The 15,909-nt window shown below is 46.0% G+C and overlaps 2 protein-coding genes across 2 annotated transcripts; one reads left to right on the top strand and one right to left on the bottom strand.

Annotated features, from left to right (window-relative positions):
* On the top strand, positions 1–3,621 carry LOC311104163 (ER lumen protein-retaining receptor 3-like). Its single transcript, XM_084145858.1, has 5 exons — positions 1–448; positions 1,035–1,135; positions 1,227–1,385; positions 2,096–2,348; positions 2,447–3,621. The coding sequence occupies exons 1-5, from the start codon at positions 358–360 to the stop codon at positions 2,488–2,490; spliced, it is 648 nt and encodes a 215-aa protein (XP_084001984.1). The 5' UTR covers positions 1–357; the 3' UTR covers positions 2,491–3,621.
* Positions 3,622–4,235: 614 nt separating this feature from the next.
* On the bottom strand, positions 4,236–5,647 carry LOC311104156 (GTPase IMAP family member 7-like; the record flags this gene model as incomplete). The annotated part of the gene is made up of 2 exons (XM_084145849.1): positions 4,236–5,275; positions 5,587–5,647. The coding sequence occupies 2 exons, from the start codon at positions 5,645–5,647 to the stop codon at positions 4,236–4,238; spliced, it is 1,101 nt and encodes a 366-aa protein (XP_084001975.1).
* Between the last annotated feature and the right edge of the window lie 10,262 nt (positions 5,648–15,909).

Raw genomic sequence — 15,909 nt, forward strand, 5'->3', positions numbered from 1 at the left:
AGTCTGGCTGTAATGTGAGCGCCTGAGAGGCAATACGGATTTTGCAAAAACTGTCAGCCACGTCACCGCCAGAGGTCTGACCAACTTTTCCAGCCCTTTGCGGACAGTGGTGCAGACGAATCCCTATGCAGAATATCTAGAATGAACATTTATGAGCATTTGCAGTGATTTCCAAAGAACAAGAGGACATAACATTTGGGAACATTGAAGTTATTTGGACTTTTTTGTTGTTGTTGAGGAGTTTCATTTTACATACGTTATTGTTTTGACTTCGCCTGAAGACTACTTGGAGGCCTCATTCTTACAGATTTTTACCGATATTTCGGCTCTTTCTTTTTGGAATACCAAAACAACACTATGAATATCTTCCGTCTAGCCGGTGACGTGTCCCATCTAGTTGCTATCATCATTCTAGTTATGAAGATATGGAGGTCCAAATCCTGTGCTGGTATGTTGACAGTGGTACTGTTTGATTTATTAACTGTTAATGATTTATTGACTTGCTCATGCATATGCCTAATATCGGTTTAACAAACTTGGGGACACATTGCCTGACGACACACTGAATTTTTCTGCTGCTCTATGTTCGCTACATAGGCCTACTTCATTGCGGAAAAGAAACTAACGTCCGTGGTAGCCAGGCAAGGTGACACAGTGAATAAGAAATGCATCTGTCCATCTCAGTTGTGAAGTTGACCTCACACTCCTAGTACTGGTCTGCAACGCTCACAGCAGTGCATTTGTTACTTTGTTGCAACAATGTAACAACGCGCCTCGATTATAATAGGTTACAATACATTGCAATATTTTGTGGTCAGAGAGTAAATCATTTTGACTTGTCCACTTCGACGCACAAGAATGTTACGTGGCAAAGAGTTCAGTCTAGCCTAATTTGCTTTGGGAGTCGCACCGTGGCCTGTTTTCTACCTCAGCTAACCGCATTGATCATGTTTTGCCATCCCCAGGTCATGAAATGAAATTATTTTGTATATGTGTACATAAGCGAGATTAATGACTGTTGTGTGTTTCTGCAGGTATTTCTGGGAGGTCTCAGGTGCTTTTTGCATTAGTCTTCACTACAAGATACCTGGACCTGTTCACTAGCTTCATCTCCATTTACAACACAGTTATGAAGGTGAGGTAGCAGATAGTATCCTACAAAGAAGCCAATCAATCAATGATTTGTGTTCTAACCTAAACTCCTTCCCACTTTCTTGTGTGCTCAGGTGGTGTTCCTGGCTTTGGCATATGCCACTGTGTACCTGATCTACATGCGCTTCAGGAGCACCTACGACTCAGAGAGTGACTCATTCCGTGTTGAGTTCCTGCTTGTGCCCGTGGCAGGGCTTTCCTTCCTGGAAAACTATGCATTTGCCCCAGTGGAGGTAAATGTTCCAGGTTCAATACATACTGTAGATATTGAAGATACAGGTAACTGCCTAAATAAAGGAAACACCAACATAAAGTGTCTTAATAGGGCGTTGGGCCACCACAAGCCGCCAGAACAGCTTCAATGCACCTTGGCATAGATTCTACAAGTGTCTGGAACTTTATTGGAGGGATGCGACACCATTCTTCCACAAGGAATTCTGTCATTTGTGTTCTGTTGATGGTGGTGGAAAATGCATCTCAGGCGCCGCCCTAGAATCTCCCATAAATGTTCAATTGGGTTGAGACCTGGTGACTGACACACACACACACACCCTTTAAACCCCCTTTGTGACCCCTCTTTCCAAGTCATTGTGAGCTCTTCTAACCATGGTGGCCAAAATAATGGGCAACTGGGCATTTTTATACATGACCCTAAGAATGATGGGATGGTTTAATAGCACCAGCTTTCAATATACTTTGTATCCCTCATTTACTCAAGCATTTCCTTTATTTTGTTTGTTACCTATAGATTATAATGAGCGATTCTATCACATCATGGTATAGATAGACAATGTAAGTGAGGGGCAACTAAAACCCCAAATATTTGCTTTTGGGGAATATTGGCCTAGAAGTCTCAACTTGACTGGTAGAGGGTCCCTTGATGTGTTTGTGCATGTGCATGTCAGACCTCATACTTGATTGAATGCATATCTTTGGTGCACAGATCCTGTGGACCTTCTCCATCTACTTGGAGTCAGTGGCCATCTTGCCCCAGCTCTTCATGATCACCAAGACCGGTGAGGCAGAGTCCATCACCACCCACTACCTGTTCTTCCTGGGTCTCTACCGAGCCCTGTACCTGGCCAACTGGGTGTGGCGCTACCACACAGAGGGCTTCTTTGACCAGATTGCTGTGGTGTCCGGTGTGGTGCAGACTATCTTCTACTGTGACTTCTTCTACCTTTACGTTACCAGGGGTAAGTATGAGCCAGGGAGTGATTTTGACTTTGTCTTATATTTCTAGTACATATTTCATCCCCTTTACCTTTCCCTCTTTCCCTTTGTCCCTCTCCAGTGCTCAGAGGAAGTGGAAAGATGTCCCTGCCCATGCCCGTCTAAAGAGAGTCAGTGCTGTTTTAAACAACACTTGAGCAGTTCAGTAACTGAAAGCACCTCTGCCCTCCAATTATACTTCGTAATGGACTAGTCAGCAGTGTCACAGTACCCCCTGTATACCTTGGGGGGGTATATACCCAGAGGGCAACCGTCGTGTTGTTGGTACCTGGTGTGTTTGTTGTTTAGCCTTAGTGAATGTGTGCTTTTCCCTAAAATGACCAAATAACTTTGTCCTATGTTTTTGTGCATGTGTGTGTGGAACTGAATGTTAATGGGAATTGAGTAAATTGAATACTGTGGGAATTTTATTTTATTATACTTGCCTTATTTTCTTTCATAGAAGCAGATATTGTCCCGCTTGAAGTAGTCCAATGCAGTTTGTGCCTTCATTTTCCTTTTCTAGTAAATGGCATATTTTGAATGTCTTATTACATCAAATATTGTCAAAACATTGTATATCTGTGAGATATTTTTTCTGCTTTCCTGTCATTTCACAATTTCTACATATAACAGTGACCAACCTTCAAGGCTTACATTGTTTCACCTAGCAGTGTATTGGGAGTCTTGTATTTAGGCTGCTATGGGTGACATGTGGCATCCTTGTCAAGAGTTATGCTATGTTCTTCCCTTTATGAAAATAAGTCCATGGAGATGCCATACAGAACGCACTGTCATGTATGTAACTCTTATGTCTGTCCACTTCTTGACTGAACCAAGGTTCTTCTGAAATACTTTGTATTCTGTACTTTGATTTTACCAGTATTTTCCATTCCTTTAATATTCATGCATTTTATTAAGCAAAACGAATACACATTTTTGTGATGTCACAATTCATACCAAATATATTTTGTATTTGATGAGACATCAACAGTTATTTCACACTAACTAGAGTTAATTCATATCTCAACATTTATTGAGTAAATTTTTGGACCAGGATTACATTGGCAAAAGCAGATTAATGCTTCAACAAAATGGAAAGGTACTTACACTAAGCATCTTCATACTATGAACTAGATTTGTATATGTGTGCCAAACCTTTACAACTCTGGTGCCCATGTTGTAATTATCAACATTTTAATACCAAGAACCTTCATCATTTGTAAATCAGGTCAATAAATGGCATCTTTACTGGTTCATCAGGTTCTTCATGTTGATTACTTAAAATTTTGTTTCATCACACCAGGATGTTTACTCCTTCTGCATACTCACACTAGCGATCCACACCATTCAAAACCACACACACAAGTGATTCACACCACTCAAAATTCACAACATTAAAAAAATTCACAGCACTCTTTACTTTTCGATTGAGTATTCAATAATGGATGCCTGTTTACTCTCGTGACACTATGACAACCTGGACAAATAGCATCACTTCCTCAAATGTCAGGGCTGGGTCTTCTATTAAGGATGATGGTTCAGTTCCATTACAGTGGTATTACACTGCATTTGCATTCTATCAACTCTTATTTAACTTTCTGTTCATTTACCTCCATGTGTTAGTGCATTAATAGCTTAATCAACTATGACTGACAATGGAAGAAAGTGCATCTGCGCTCTTTAGCAAGCCTGCCTTATGAAGTCATTGTGATGATTTTTCAAAGAACACAGTTGAATGATAAATAAGTGTGTAAAACTAATTTGCACTTCAGAGACAGAAAAAAGATACTTTGATTATTTAAGACCCTCATCTTCTACCTGATAATCCAGCACCATACAGTGAATAATAGTGGATATTAAAAGTCCCGTCAGTGTAGGAGGGTTTTGCGGTGTTTGTAAAGCACTTTACTTCCCTCTCTCACAGCTCCTCCCACCACTTTGGCAGCTGATGTGATTGACAGCGGTGTGGTAGCCAAAGCTGCTGCCCTCTCTATCGCCTTAACCTTTTTCACTGCTTTCCCTTTCCCTTTGCTTGTTACTCCAGCCCCCTCTGCCGCCCCCTTCCCCAGAGCAGACACCAGCTCACACCAGAACAACTTCTCTGCCTTCTTTCTGGCTGCCTCTTCCTCTCTTCTCCTCTCCTCCTCTTCCCTCCTTCTCATTCGCTCTGCCTCCGGTCCCTGCGGCTCTGGCCTTGTCTTCACCCCATCCTCCTCCTGCGTCAATGGAGCCATCCTTCTTTCTCCCAGAATGCCCTCCTGCACTTCTCTGATGGCTCTCTCTGCTTCCTGGTACATCTCGTTGGTGTAGCAGCCCCCTCCGTTCTCTGTCACCATCTTATCTATCTTCTCCAGGAGCTCTGTGACCTGAGTGCAGTCTGTTATCTTGTTGCTATTGTTAAAGACATGATAGCCCCCCTGACATCTACTCACAAACTCCTGGAGCTCCTGGCTCTCCTTCAGGAAGTCTTCCATGCTTTTCCCCTGAAGCTGGTCACCCCAGGTGAACAGTACTACTGTGTATCTGAGGGCTCCTGGTCCGAAGGTGGCCTTGACCCACTCCAGGGCATCCCGCTCCTCCTGAGTGAACCTGCCAGGCTGAAGGGTCACCAGGAAGGAGTGGGGGCCAGGGGCAGACAGCACCACACAGCGGCCTGCCTCAGCTGTCACCTCCTGAGGGGAGAGGCGTGTGTCGAAGAACCCTGGGGTGTCGACCACAGTGAGGTTCCTCCCAGCCACAGCTCCACTCTGTCTGTCACACTGACCAGTTATGGAACATGAAGAGATGTCCACCCGAAATGCCTGCCTCCCTAGGATGGTGTTCCCAGAGGAGCTTCTCCCTGCACCTGTCTTCCCCACCAGTACCATCCTCAGCTCCCCACTGTCCAGCTCCGGTGATGCTTCACGTGCTGTGACACAAATTACAGTAATTTATACTGACCTAACCAATCTAAATGTGTAACCTACCTTGAAATTACTGTCTGACATAGGCCTACGGTGTTCCTATTATCACCCATATAATATGTCGGCCTATTATATTTATAATGGTTGGGGGCTGGAAAATATAGTTAGCCTACATTACAGATTTCTGAGTGCTGCTGTTCATTTTCGGTGGCTGCTGTAAAAAATGCTATACAAATGCCATCTTTTTTGATGGAATGGAAAATCTACCCGCTAGCATCAACGACAGTAGGCTATTATTGTTTCAATAGTCTCTCACCCAGACTCGAGGCAGCACATTCCAGTGACGCCATCTCCACTGTCCCACATGAGTTAGCCATGGCGAACACGGCTGCAACTATGGATTATCCGTGGAATACCTAATATGCACTGAAATAATTGGGTCCTGTCTTCGGCTGCGTTACTTGCGTATATTACCAGCGCTTCGTCATTCTTATGATAGTCTTTTTTATTGAGAAATTAAATATATTTGTATCCATGTCCTTTTTCTTTTCAACCCGTTTACATGCGGCACCTGCGATGCGATGCTGCAGAGTCAGACCATGATGTCATTGTGATAATGCGCACACGCGACCAGACAGTCTGCCGTGAATGACTGGCGCTGTAAGCCTACCTGTGATCAGTTATTCAAGCCTATACTGTCAACTTGCCATTCATGCTTACGTTTTGTTATTCGCATATAGGGAGAATTCGGAAAAAAAGGGTGGGACGTCATATAAACTGGGACAGCTTTGTCCTGATGTGTTTATTTCTAAATCAAAACTATTGATACTAAGCACTTGCAGAGAAACCAAATTATCAAAATCACATCACTTAATTGGTGTGACGTCACAGAGGGCGGCAGAGCAAGCTTTAAACAGGAAGCTCACCCTGCAAAGCACACATAAGATCAGTGACATATATTTTTTTCTGTTTTGATGTTAAGATTGTCATAAATAATGCACTGTGCCAAATAGTACTGCGCGGGTTGACTCCAGTGGAGGCTGCTGAGGGGAGGACGGCTCATAATAATGGCTGGAATGGAGCAAATAGAATGGCATCAAACACATAGAAACCATGTGTTATTCCACTCTAGCCATTACCACGAGCCCGCCCTCGCCAATTAAGGTGCCACCAACCTCCTGTGGTTTACTCATAACCCGCAGTCCCCAAGGTTATATCCGTAGGTGGGTTTAGGCTCATTAAATATTGTGTGGATGAAGGGCGGGTGGGTGGCGGGCGGTTTGAATAAAGAGAAAATATCTTTAAAAATCCATAAATGTATCATTATTTTGCTATCTATAGGCTACATTGAGGTTAGTGCGTAACCCTAAACTTTAGGGCCTAACAGTACACGCATCAAATAGCCTACACGCCAATTGCCAAATGCTTTTGGGAACAGGCAGAAAATGTTAAAGTAGATCCATGGAGGCAAAAAGGACAATGTCAGAGTTTAATTCAATAAAAGAAAAGCTGTGAAATGGAGAGTTGAAAATAAAGAGAAGGCAGGGACAGAAAAGTAACCTTTTGGAAAGATTTGGTGAAGTGGTAAAAGAGGATGATAGCAGTGCCAGCTATGTTATGTGTGATGATTATGAGGCACTATACAATTGAGACAGTCACAAGATGGGGACTTCAAATAGGCCTATGGCACTTCAGGGGAACTGTAGCCTACCTCAGAACAGCCTCAATTAATCGGGGCATGGACTCTACAAGGTGTTGAAAGCAATCCACAAGGATGCTGGCCCATGTTGACTCCAATGCTTCCCACAGTTGTGTTAAGTTGGCTGGATGTCCTTTGGGTGGTGGACCATTCTTGATACACATGGGAAACTGCTGAGCGTTAAAAACCAGCAGGGTTGCGGTTCTTGACACAAACCGGTGCACTTGGCACCTACTACCATACCTAGTTCAAAGGCTCTTACATTTTTTTGTCTTGCCTATTCCCCTCTGAATGGCACACATACACAATTCATGTCTCAAGGCTTAAAAATCCTTCTTTAACCTGCCTCCTCCCCTTCATCTACACTGATTGAAGTGGATTTAACAAGTTACCTCAATAAGGGATCATAGCTTTCACTTGGTCAGTATGTCATGGAAAGCGCAGGTGTTTTTAATGTTTTGTGTAATCAGTGTATAGTCCGGCGGTTGTGGAGGGGTTTATATTAGCAATTGCGGGCGGGTGCGGGTGAACAAACAACTGACCCGCACACCACTAGTACATACTATGTACTGGTGCCTCAATACATAAACAGTTGCTAATAGTATGTTTAAAATGTTGTAATTCAGTCATTTTTGTCCCACTTTACCAACCATAAATCAAATAATATTTGTCACATGCGGCGAATACAACAGGTGTATACCGTACCGTGAAACGCTTACTTACAAGCCCTTAACCAACAATGCAGTTCAAGAAATAGAGTTAAGAAAATATTTACAAAATAAACTAAAGTAAAAAAAAAATATAAAAACATATTAATTTTGTTTTCTCACAATAACGAGGCTATATACAGGTGGTTGTAACAATGACGCTGTGAGAGAAGCAGGTGCAGGTGAAACGTAAAAAAAGAAAAACATGAAAGGAGACAGCGTGACAGTGACCATATAGCATGAACACAGGAACAATACCTACTGAGGAATAAACTTAAGGGAGGGACATATAAAGGGGAGGTAATGAAGGTAATTGAGTCCAGGTGTGAATCATAATGATCTACAGGTGCACGTAGTGATGGGGGACAGCATCAGCTAGGGGACCAGGAAACACCGGCCTGAGAAGGGAGACATGAAAAGAGGGTGAGATACAATAGTGACTGGGAAGCTGTAACCTATACGTCACCTCGTTGACCCTCGGGAGAACCTTGAATGGTCCCACAAATCGGGGGCTCAGTTTCTTGCAGGTTCCTGGTAGAAAGCCAGACGCGATCCCCAGGGTGGAACACAGGGGTCTCACTGCGGTGGCGGTCTGCCTGTTCCTTTTGACGATGGATGGCGCACTGGAGTCTCACGTGAGCGTTGCTCCACACTTCTGCGCACCGGAACCACTCATCAACCACGGAGCTAGGGCCGGCTGAAAAGCCACAACACACTGGATGGGGGTCAACCCAGTGGAGGAGTGATGTAGCGGATTGCTGAATGGGCTGATGTGCTGGCTCGCTGGGTCGACTGGTTATAGAGTATCCTCTGCTGGATGAAGGCAATGCCTCCTGGGTATGTTCGAGACGTTGCACACTGCAAAGAACCTCCTCCATAGCCGATCCCAGTTGTGCCAGCTGGTCATGGTGTTGACGTAGAAGATAACCGTGTTCATCGACCGTCTGATAGATATTCCCATGGAAGGAATCGTACCCACTCACCCTGCCGGTCCTGAGAGTGACTCCTCAGGAACCTCCCCAGCTCCTGGTTCATCCTCTCCCCCTGCCCGTTGGCCTGAGGCCGGTACCTGGAAGTGAGGCTGACCGTGACCCCGAGCTTCTCCATGAAGGCCCTCCATACTCGTGATGTGAATTGGGGGCCACGATCGGAGACGATGTCCTACGGAAGGCCATAATGCCGGAAGACCTGCTGGAAGAGTGCCTCAGCGACCTGGAGAGCAGTGGGGAGACCAGGAAGAGGCATTAAATGACAGGACTTAGAAAATCTATCCACTAGCACCAAAATGGTGGTGAAACCGTCAGAGGGGAGATCGGTTACAAAGTCAATGGATAGATGTGACCAGGGTTGCTGAGGCATGGGAAGCGGCAGGAGCTTCCCTGCTGGAGTGTTCTGGTGGGACTTGGATTGGACACATACGGAACAGGAGTTGACATAGCGAATTACGTCCTGCGCTAAGGTGGGCCACCAGTATTTCCCAGAGATGGATTGGGTAGTGCGAGAAATACCTGGATGTTCAACAACGACAGCTGTGTGCGCCCAGGTGAGCAGCCGGTCCCTTATCTCTGTGGGAATTCAAATGTGCTCGGGAGGACAATTAGTTGGTGCGGGCTCCCTCTCCAGAGCCTGGTGGATGTCCGCATCTACGTCCCAGACCACAGGCGCTACGACTCGGGAGGATGGAATTATGGGCACATTCTGGACAGGACCCTCCCCCGAATCGTAGAGACGGGACAGAGCATCGGCCTTGGTGTTCTAAGAACCTGGGCGATAGGTCAGTGTGAAGTCAAACCTTGTGAAGAAAAGGGCCCACCTTGCTTTGCCGCGGATTCAGCCTCCTCGCTGTCTGTATAAACTCCTGGCTCCAATGGTCGGTGAAAATGACGAATGGTTCCTTGGCACCCTCCAGCCAGTGTCTCCACTCCTCTAATGCCAACTTCACTGCCAGGTGCTCACAATCACCAACGATGTAATTCCTCTCTGCAGGGGACAGTTTCTTAGAGTAAAACGCACACAGGTACAACTTCTGTGGGTTACCCTGTCGTTGAGACAGAACTGCCCCCACGCCTACCTCTGAAGTGTCCACCTCCACCACAAAGTATGTTGTGGGATCTGGGTGTTTGAGCACTGGGGTGGAGGTGAAACGGCCTTTGAATAGACAGAAGGCCTCGTCGGCTGCTGGGCTCCACACCATCCTACGGGGCCCTCCTTTAAGGAGAGAAGTAGGTGAGAGGAGCGGCGACAGAGCTGAAGTTCCTGATGAAGTGGCGGTAGAAGTTGGCAAACCCCAAAAACCGTTGTAACCCCTTTATGGTGGTTGGAACTGGCCATGACCTGACTGAATCTACCTTCTTGTCGTCCATCCTCACACCCTGAGGGCTGATTTGTTAGCCTAAGAAGGAGACCGTCCTCTGGTGAAATTGGCACTTCTCAGCCTTGACGAACAGGTGGTTGGCGAGGAGGCGTTCCAGGACTGCTCGAACGTGAATGATGTGATCCTTCAGGGTAGCCGAGTAGATCAGGATGTCATCAATATACACGGCCACCTGGCGGCCTCGTTAACGAATGCCTGGAACACTGACGGAGCATTGGCTAAGCCATTTGGCATCACCAGATATCGTGCTAAATGCAGTCTTCCACTCATCCTCCTCCCGGATGTGGATGAGATTGTATGCACTCCACAGGTCTAGTTTGGTAAAGAACCGGGCCCCGCGGAGCTGCTCGATGGCACCAATGAGAGAGGGTACCAATACTTTGTGGTGATTTTGTTGAGTCCTCTGTAGTCAATGCAGGGACGTAATCCTCCATCCTTCTTGGCCACGAAGAAGAAACCAGCCGACGCAGGGGAAGTGAACGTGCGGATGAAACCTTATTGGAGCGCCTCTTGGATGTAATCCTCCATGGCCTGGGTCTCAGCCACTGACAGAGGGTAGATACGTCTGCGCGGAGGCGCAGAACCTAAAAGCAGGTCGATGGCACAGTCCCAGGGGTGAGGAGGAGGAAGACAGGTGGCGCGGGTCTTGGAGAATACCTCCCGCAGGTCCTGGTATACCTCCGGGATGTTGGGCTAAAGGGCAACCACAGGACACTCAACCAACGTGGAACCACAGGGGACAGGGAAGCAGGTCCTCCGGCATTCAGGTGACCAGTCTGTAATTCGCATTCTCGACCATGAGATGGTAGGGTTGTGGCGTTGAAGCCAAGGGAGGCCGAGGATGATCTTGTGGACTGGTGCACTGGTAATGAAGGGAATGTTCTCCTAATGAATGGACTCCATGGTGAGGGTGAGTGGTTGAGTGATGTGGGTGAAAGTTCCGGATTCCAAAGGCCGACTATCCAGGGCTTGAAACCGGAAAAGGAGAGGAGAGCGGGTATGAGTTGATGTTAAGAAAGGAGGCAAGGGTCTGGTCAATAAAGTTCCCTGTGGCACCGGAATCCACTAATGCTGTAGACACCAAAAAGAGCCTAGTAGACAGTGATGAAAATGGGATACTCACTCCTGCCCTAGGGGGTGGAAGATCACGTGACCATCCCTCTGCTCTTGTGGATCCCGGATTCGGACATGCCGGACACCTCTGGAGCTTGTGCCCTCCTTGTCCACAGCACAGACAGAGCCCCAGCTGTGTCCGTCTGCGGCGCTCTGCCGCGGGGAGACGAGTGACCCCTACCTCCATGGGTTCAGACTCTGTTCTCGAGTGTTCACTGAGGGAGGGAGAGAAGCGATGAGAGTACTGGCGCTCCCGAAGTAGGTTATCCAGATGGATGGCCATCGCAATGAGTGCATCCAAGGTGAGGTTGTCGTCTCGACAGGCCACTTCCGTCTGGACCTCTTCACACAAACCTCTTCTAAATAGCGTACGAATCGCCGGCTCATTCCATCCACTGGATGCTGCTACTGTCCGAAAGGTGAACGAGTACTCAGCAGCCGTCTGGTTCCCCTGCCGTAATTGCAGTAGCCTCTCACCTCCCTCTCTGCCCTCCGGGGGATGATAAAAAATACATTTAAACAGAGTCATGAACCCCTCATAAGAATCAAGCTCCTCCTCTCCTCTCTCCCAGACGGCCGTAGCCCATTCCAACGCTCACCCAGTCAGCAGAGAAATCACCGTGGCAATCTTGGACCTCTCGGTGGTGGGAGCTCGCCTCTGATGCGTAAAATAGAGGGAGCACTGAAGTAGGAAGCCAAAGCATTTGGATGGTGTACCGTCATATTTATCCGGGAGGGATAAATGGGCATCGCTGACCTGAGCGGATTGCTGAATGGGCTGATGTGCTGGCTCGCTGGGTCGACTGGTTATAGAGTATCCTCTGCTGGATGAAGGCAATGCCTCCTGGGTATGTTCGAGACGTTGCACACTGCAAAGAACCTCCTCCATAGCCGATCCCAGTTGTGCCAGCTGGTCATGGTGTTGACGTAGAAGATAACCGTGTTCATCGACCGTCTGATAGATATTCTAATTTCCTGCTGCTTCCATGGTTTGAGTTGGTATTCTGTAACAATGACGCTGTGAGTCGAGAAGCAGGTGCAACGTTTAATAAAACAACAAACATGAACCGTGACAGTGGCGATATAGCATGAACACAGGAACAATACAGACTGAGGAATAAACGTAAGGGAGGGACATATACAGTGGGGGAAAAAGTATTTAGTCAGCCACCAATTGTGCAAGTTCTCCCACTTAAAAAGATGAGAGAGGCCTGTAATTTTCATCATAGGTACACGTCAACTATGACAGGCAAATTGAGAATTTTTTTCTCCAGAAAATCACATTGTAGGATTTTTTATGAATTTATTTGCAAATTATGGTGGAAAATAAGTATTTGGTCACCTACAAACAAGCAAGATTTCTGGCTCTCACAGACCTGTACCTTCTTATTTAAGAGGCTCCTCTGTCCTCCACTCGTTACCTGTATTAATGGCACCTGTTTGAACTTGTTATCAGTATAAAAGACACCTGTCCACAACCTCAAACAGTCACACTCCAAACTCCACTATGGCCAAGACCAAAGAGCTGTCAAAGGACACCAGAAACAAAATTGTAGACCTGCACCAGGCTGGGAAGACTGAATCTGCAATAGGTAAGCAGCTTGGTTTGAAGAAATCAACTGTGGGAGCAATTATTAGGAAATGGAAGACATACAAGACCACTGATAATCTCCCTCGATCTGGGGCTCCACGCAAGATCTCACCCCGTGGGGTCAAAATGATCACAAGAACGGTGAGCAAAAATCGGGGGGACCTAGTGAATGACCTGCAGAGAGCTGGGACCAAAGTAACAAAGCCTACCATCAGTAACACACTACGCCGCCAGGGACTCAAATCCTGCAGTGCCAGACGTGTCCTCCTGCTTAAGCCAGTACATGTCCAGGCCCGTCTGAAGTTTGCTAGAGTGCATTTGGATGATCCAGAAGAGGATTGGGAGAATGTCATATGGTCAGATGAAACCAAAATAGAACTTTTTGGTAAAAACTCAACTCGTCGTTGAGGACAAAGAATGCTAAGTTGCATCCAAAGAACACCATACCTACTGTGAAGCATGGGGGTGGAAACATCATGCTTTGGGGCTGTTTTTCTGCAAAGGGACCAGGACGACTGATCCGTGTAAAGGAAAGAATGAATGGGGCCATGTATCGTGAGATTTTGAGTGAAAACCTCCTTCCATCAGTAAGGGCATTGAAGATGAAACGTGGCTGGGTCTTTCAGCATGACAATGATCCCAAACACACCGCCCGGGCAACGAAGGAGTGGCTTCGTAAGAAGCATTTCAAGGTCCTGGAGTGGCCTAGCCAGTCTCCAGATCTCAACCCCATAGAAAATCTTTGGAGGGAGTTGAAAGTCTGTGTTGCCCAGCGACAGCCCCAAAACATCACTGCTCTAGAGGAGATCTGCATGGAGGAATGGGCCAAAATACCAGCAACAGTGTGTGAAAACCTTGTGAAGACTTACAGAAAACGTTTGACCTGTGTCATTGCCAACAAAGGGTATATAACAAAGTATTGAGAAACTTTTGTTATTGACCAAATACTTATTTTCCACCATAATTTGCAAATAAATTCATTAAAAGTCTTACAATGTGATTTTCTGGATTTTGTTTCTCATTTTGTCTGTCATAGTTGACGTGTACCTATGATGAAAATTACAGGCCTCTCTCATCTTTTTAAGTGGGAGAACTTGCACAATTGGTGGCTGACTAAACACTTTTTTTCCCCACTGTAAAGGGGAGATAATGAGGAAGGTAATGGAGTCCAGGTGTGAATCATAATGCTCTGCAGGTGCGCGTAATGATGGATGCCAGGTGTGCATAATGATGAATCCCAGGACCGGTGGTTAGTATTCCGGCCGGAGGGGAGGAGCAGGAGTAGATGTGACAGGGGTACCGGTACTGAGTCAATGTGCGGGGGTACAGGTTAGTTGAGGTAATTTGTACATGTAGGTAGGGGTAAAGTAACTATGCATAGATAATAAACAGCGAGTAGCAGCAGTGTAAAAACAAAGGGGGGGGGGGGGGGGTGTCAATGTAAATAGTCCGGATGCCCATCTAAAGTAGGACAGCATGGAGTAGCTAAAGTGGGACAGTCTTAAAGGCTTTTCCAATGGACGAAAGAGATCCAGTTTACATTAGGGACCCCCTGTACTTAGGTTAGGCAGGGCTCTGGTTCTTCTAGTACTATATCCTGTTAATTATGTCTTGTAGTACTGTTATTTGAGTGAATTCAGAAAAAGTGGGAAATGTTTTGCATTTCGACTTCTGTAAACTCTTCAGACATCTATCCAACATATTAGCTTAACACATGATACATTTCTGAAATCCTCAGATGTTTCCTAATCATGCAAAGTTTTATTGAATTGTCATTGGGGTACAATTAGGACTATAATAATGGTGTCGCAGTTTATCTAACCTGCTGTCCCAATTGTTTTGTTTTGACAAATGTGTGTGTCATACCTCCTGTGAATATGATATCAACATTAGTTTTTTTGTGTGATTAGGAAACATCTTGAGGATTTTAGACATGTATCATGTGTTGGGCTAATGTGTTGGATAGATGCCGAAAGAGGTTACAGGAGACAAAATGTGTTCCACTTATTCTGAATTCACCCACTACTACTTTTCCTGTGTTTTATATACATATATAGGTACACCACCCGTTCACGAAAATGTATCGCTCCTACAGACAGCGAGTAAAGTGGCCGTGGCTTGCTATATAAAGCAGGCAGACAGGCATCGAGGCATTCAGGTACTGTTCGATTGAACGTTAGAATGGGCAAAACGAGTGACTTAAGTGACTGAGTGTGGTATGATCGTCGGTGCCAGGCGCGCCGGATCCAGTATCTCAGAAACGTCCGCCCTCCTGGGCTTTTCACACACAACAGTGTCTAGGGTTTACCGAGAATGGTGCAACAAAATAAAACATGCAGTCCTGTGGGCAAAAACAGCTAGTTGATGAGAGAGATCGAAGGAGAATGGCAAGAATCGTGCAAGCTAACAGGCAGTCCACAAACAGATAAATAACGGCACAGTACAACAGTGGTGTGCAGAACGGCATCTCGGAATGCACAACTTGTCGGCCCTTGACACGGATCGACTATTGCAGCAGATGACCACACCGGGTTCCACTCCTATCAGCTAAAAACAAGAGGAAGCGGCTCCAGTGGGCACGCGATCAACAACACTGGACAGTCATGCTGATGGCAGAGTCAGGATTTGGCGTAAGCAGCATGAGTCCATGGCACCATCCTGCCTGGTGTCAATGGTACAGGCTGGTGGTGTAATGGTGTGGGGAATGTTTACCTGGCACACGTTAGGTCCCATGATACCAATTGAGCAACGTTTCCATGTCCCAAAGTATTCAGGCTTTTCTGTAAGCAAAGGGGGTACACTAGATGCCTAATAAACCTGATAAACTGGCCACTGAGTGTATATTTCCACACTAAGACTTTGGAATAATACTGTGAAAATGATGATAATGCCATTTTAGTGTATGAGCTGTTTGAAAAGATTGCCTGAAATTTCTGCTTGTTTTTGTGGGATGGCCTTCCATGGTGACATCACTGTGTGGTAAATTAGTTAATAGACCAATAAGAAAGAGAGTTCCAAACCTCTCTGCCAATAACATCTTATTTTCCATTTCCCCCTCCCCACAGACCACTCCCAGACAGTCCTAGCAAAATTCTTGCTTGAGAAATAGTAAGGTACTTAATTGTTACCCAGAAATGATTTGATATTGAGATAAA

This window comes from Coregonus lavaretus, assembly GCF_964263955.1.
Source record: "Coregonus lavaretus genome assembly, chromosome: 28".
NCBI lineage: Eukaryota > Metazoa > Chordata > Actinopteri > Salmoniformes > Salmonidae > Coregonus > Coregonus lavaretus.

Excerpts from the sequence above, each read along its gene's own strand:
- LOC311104163 (XM_084145858.1), top strand. The coding sequence starts at position 358 with ATGAATATCTTCCGTCTAGCCGGTGACGTGTCCCATCTAGTTGCTATC. Across the intron at positions 449-1,034 it reads GAGGTCCAAATCCTGTGCTG|GTATTTCTGGGAGGTCTCAG; the intron begins GTATGTTGACAG and ends GTGTTTCTGCAG. Across the intron at positions 1,386-2,095 it reads ATGCATTTGCCCCAGTGGAG|ATCCTGTGGACCTTCTCCAT; the intron begins GTAAATGTTCCA and ends TTTGGTGCACAG.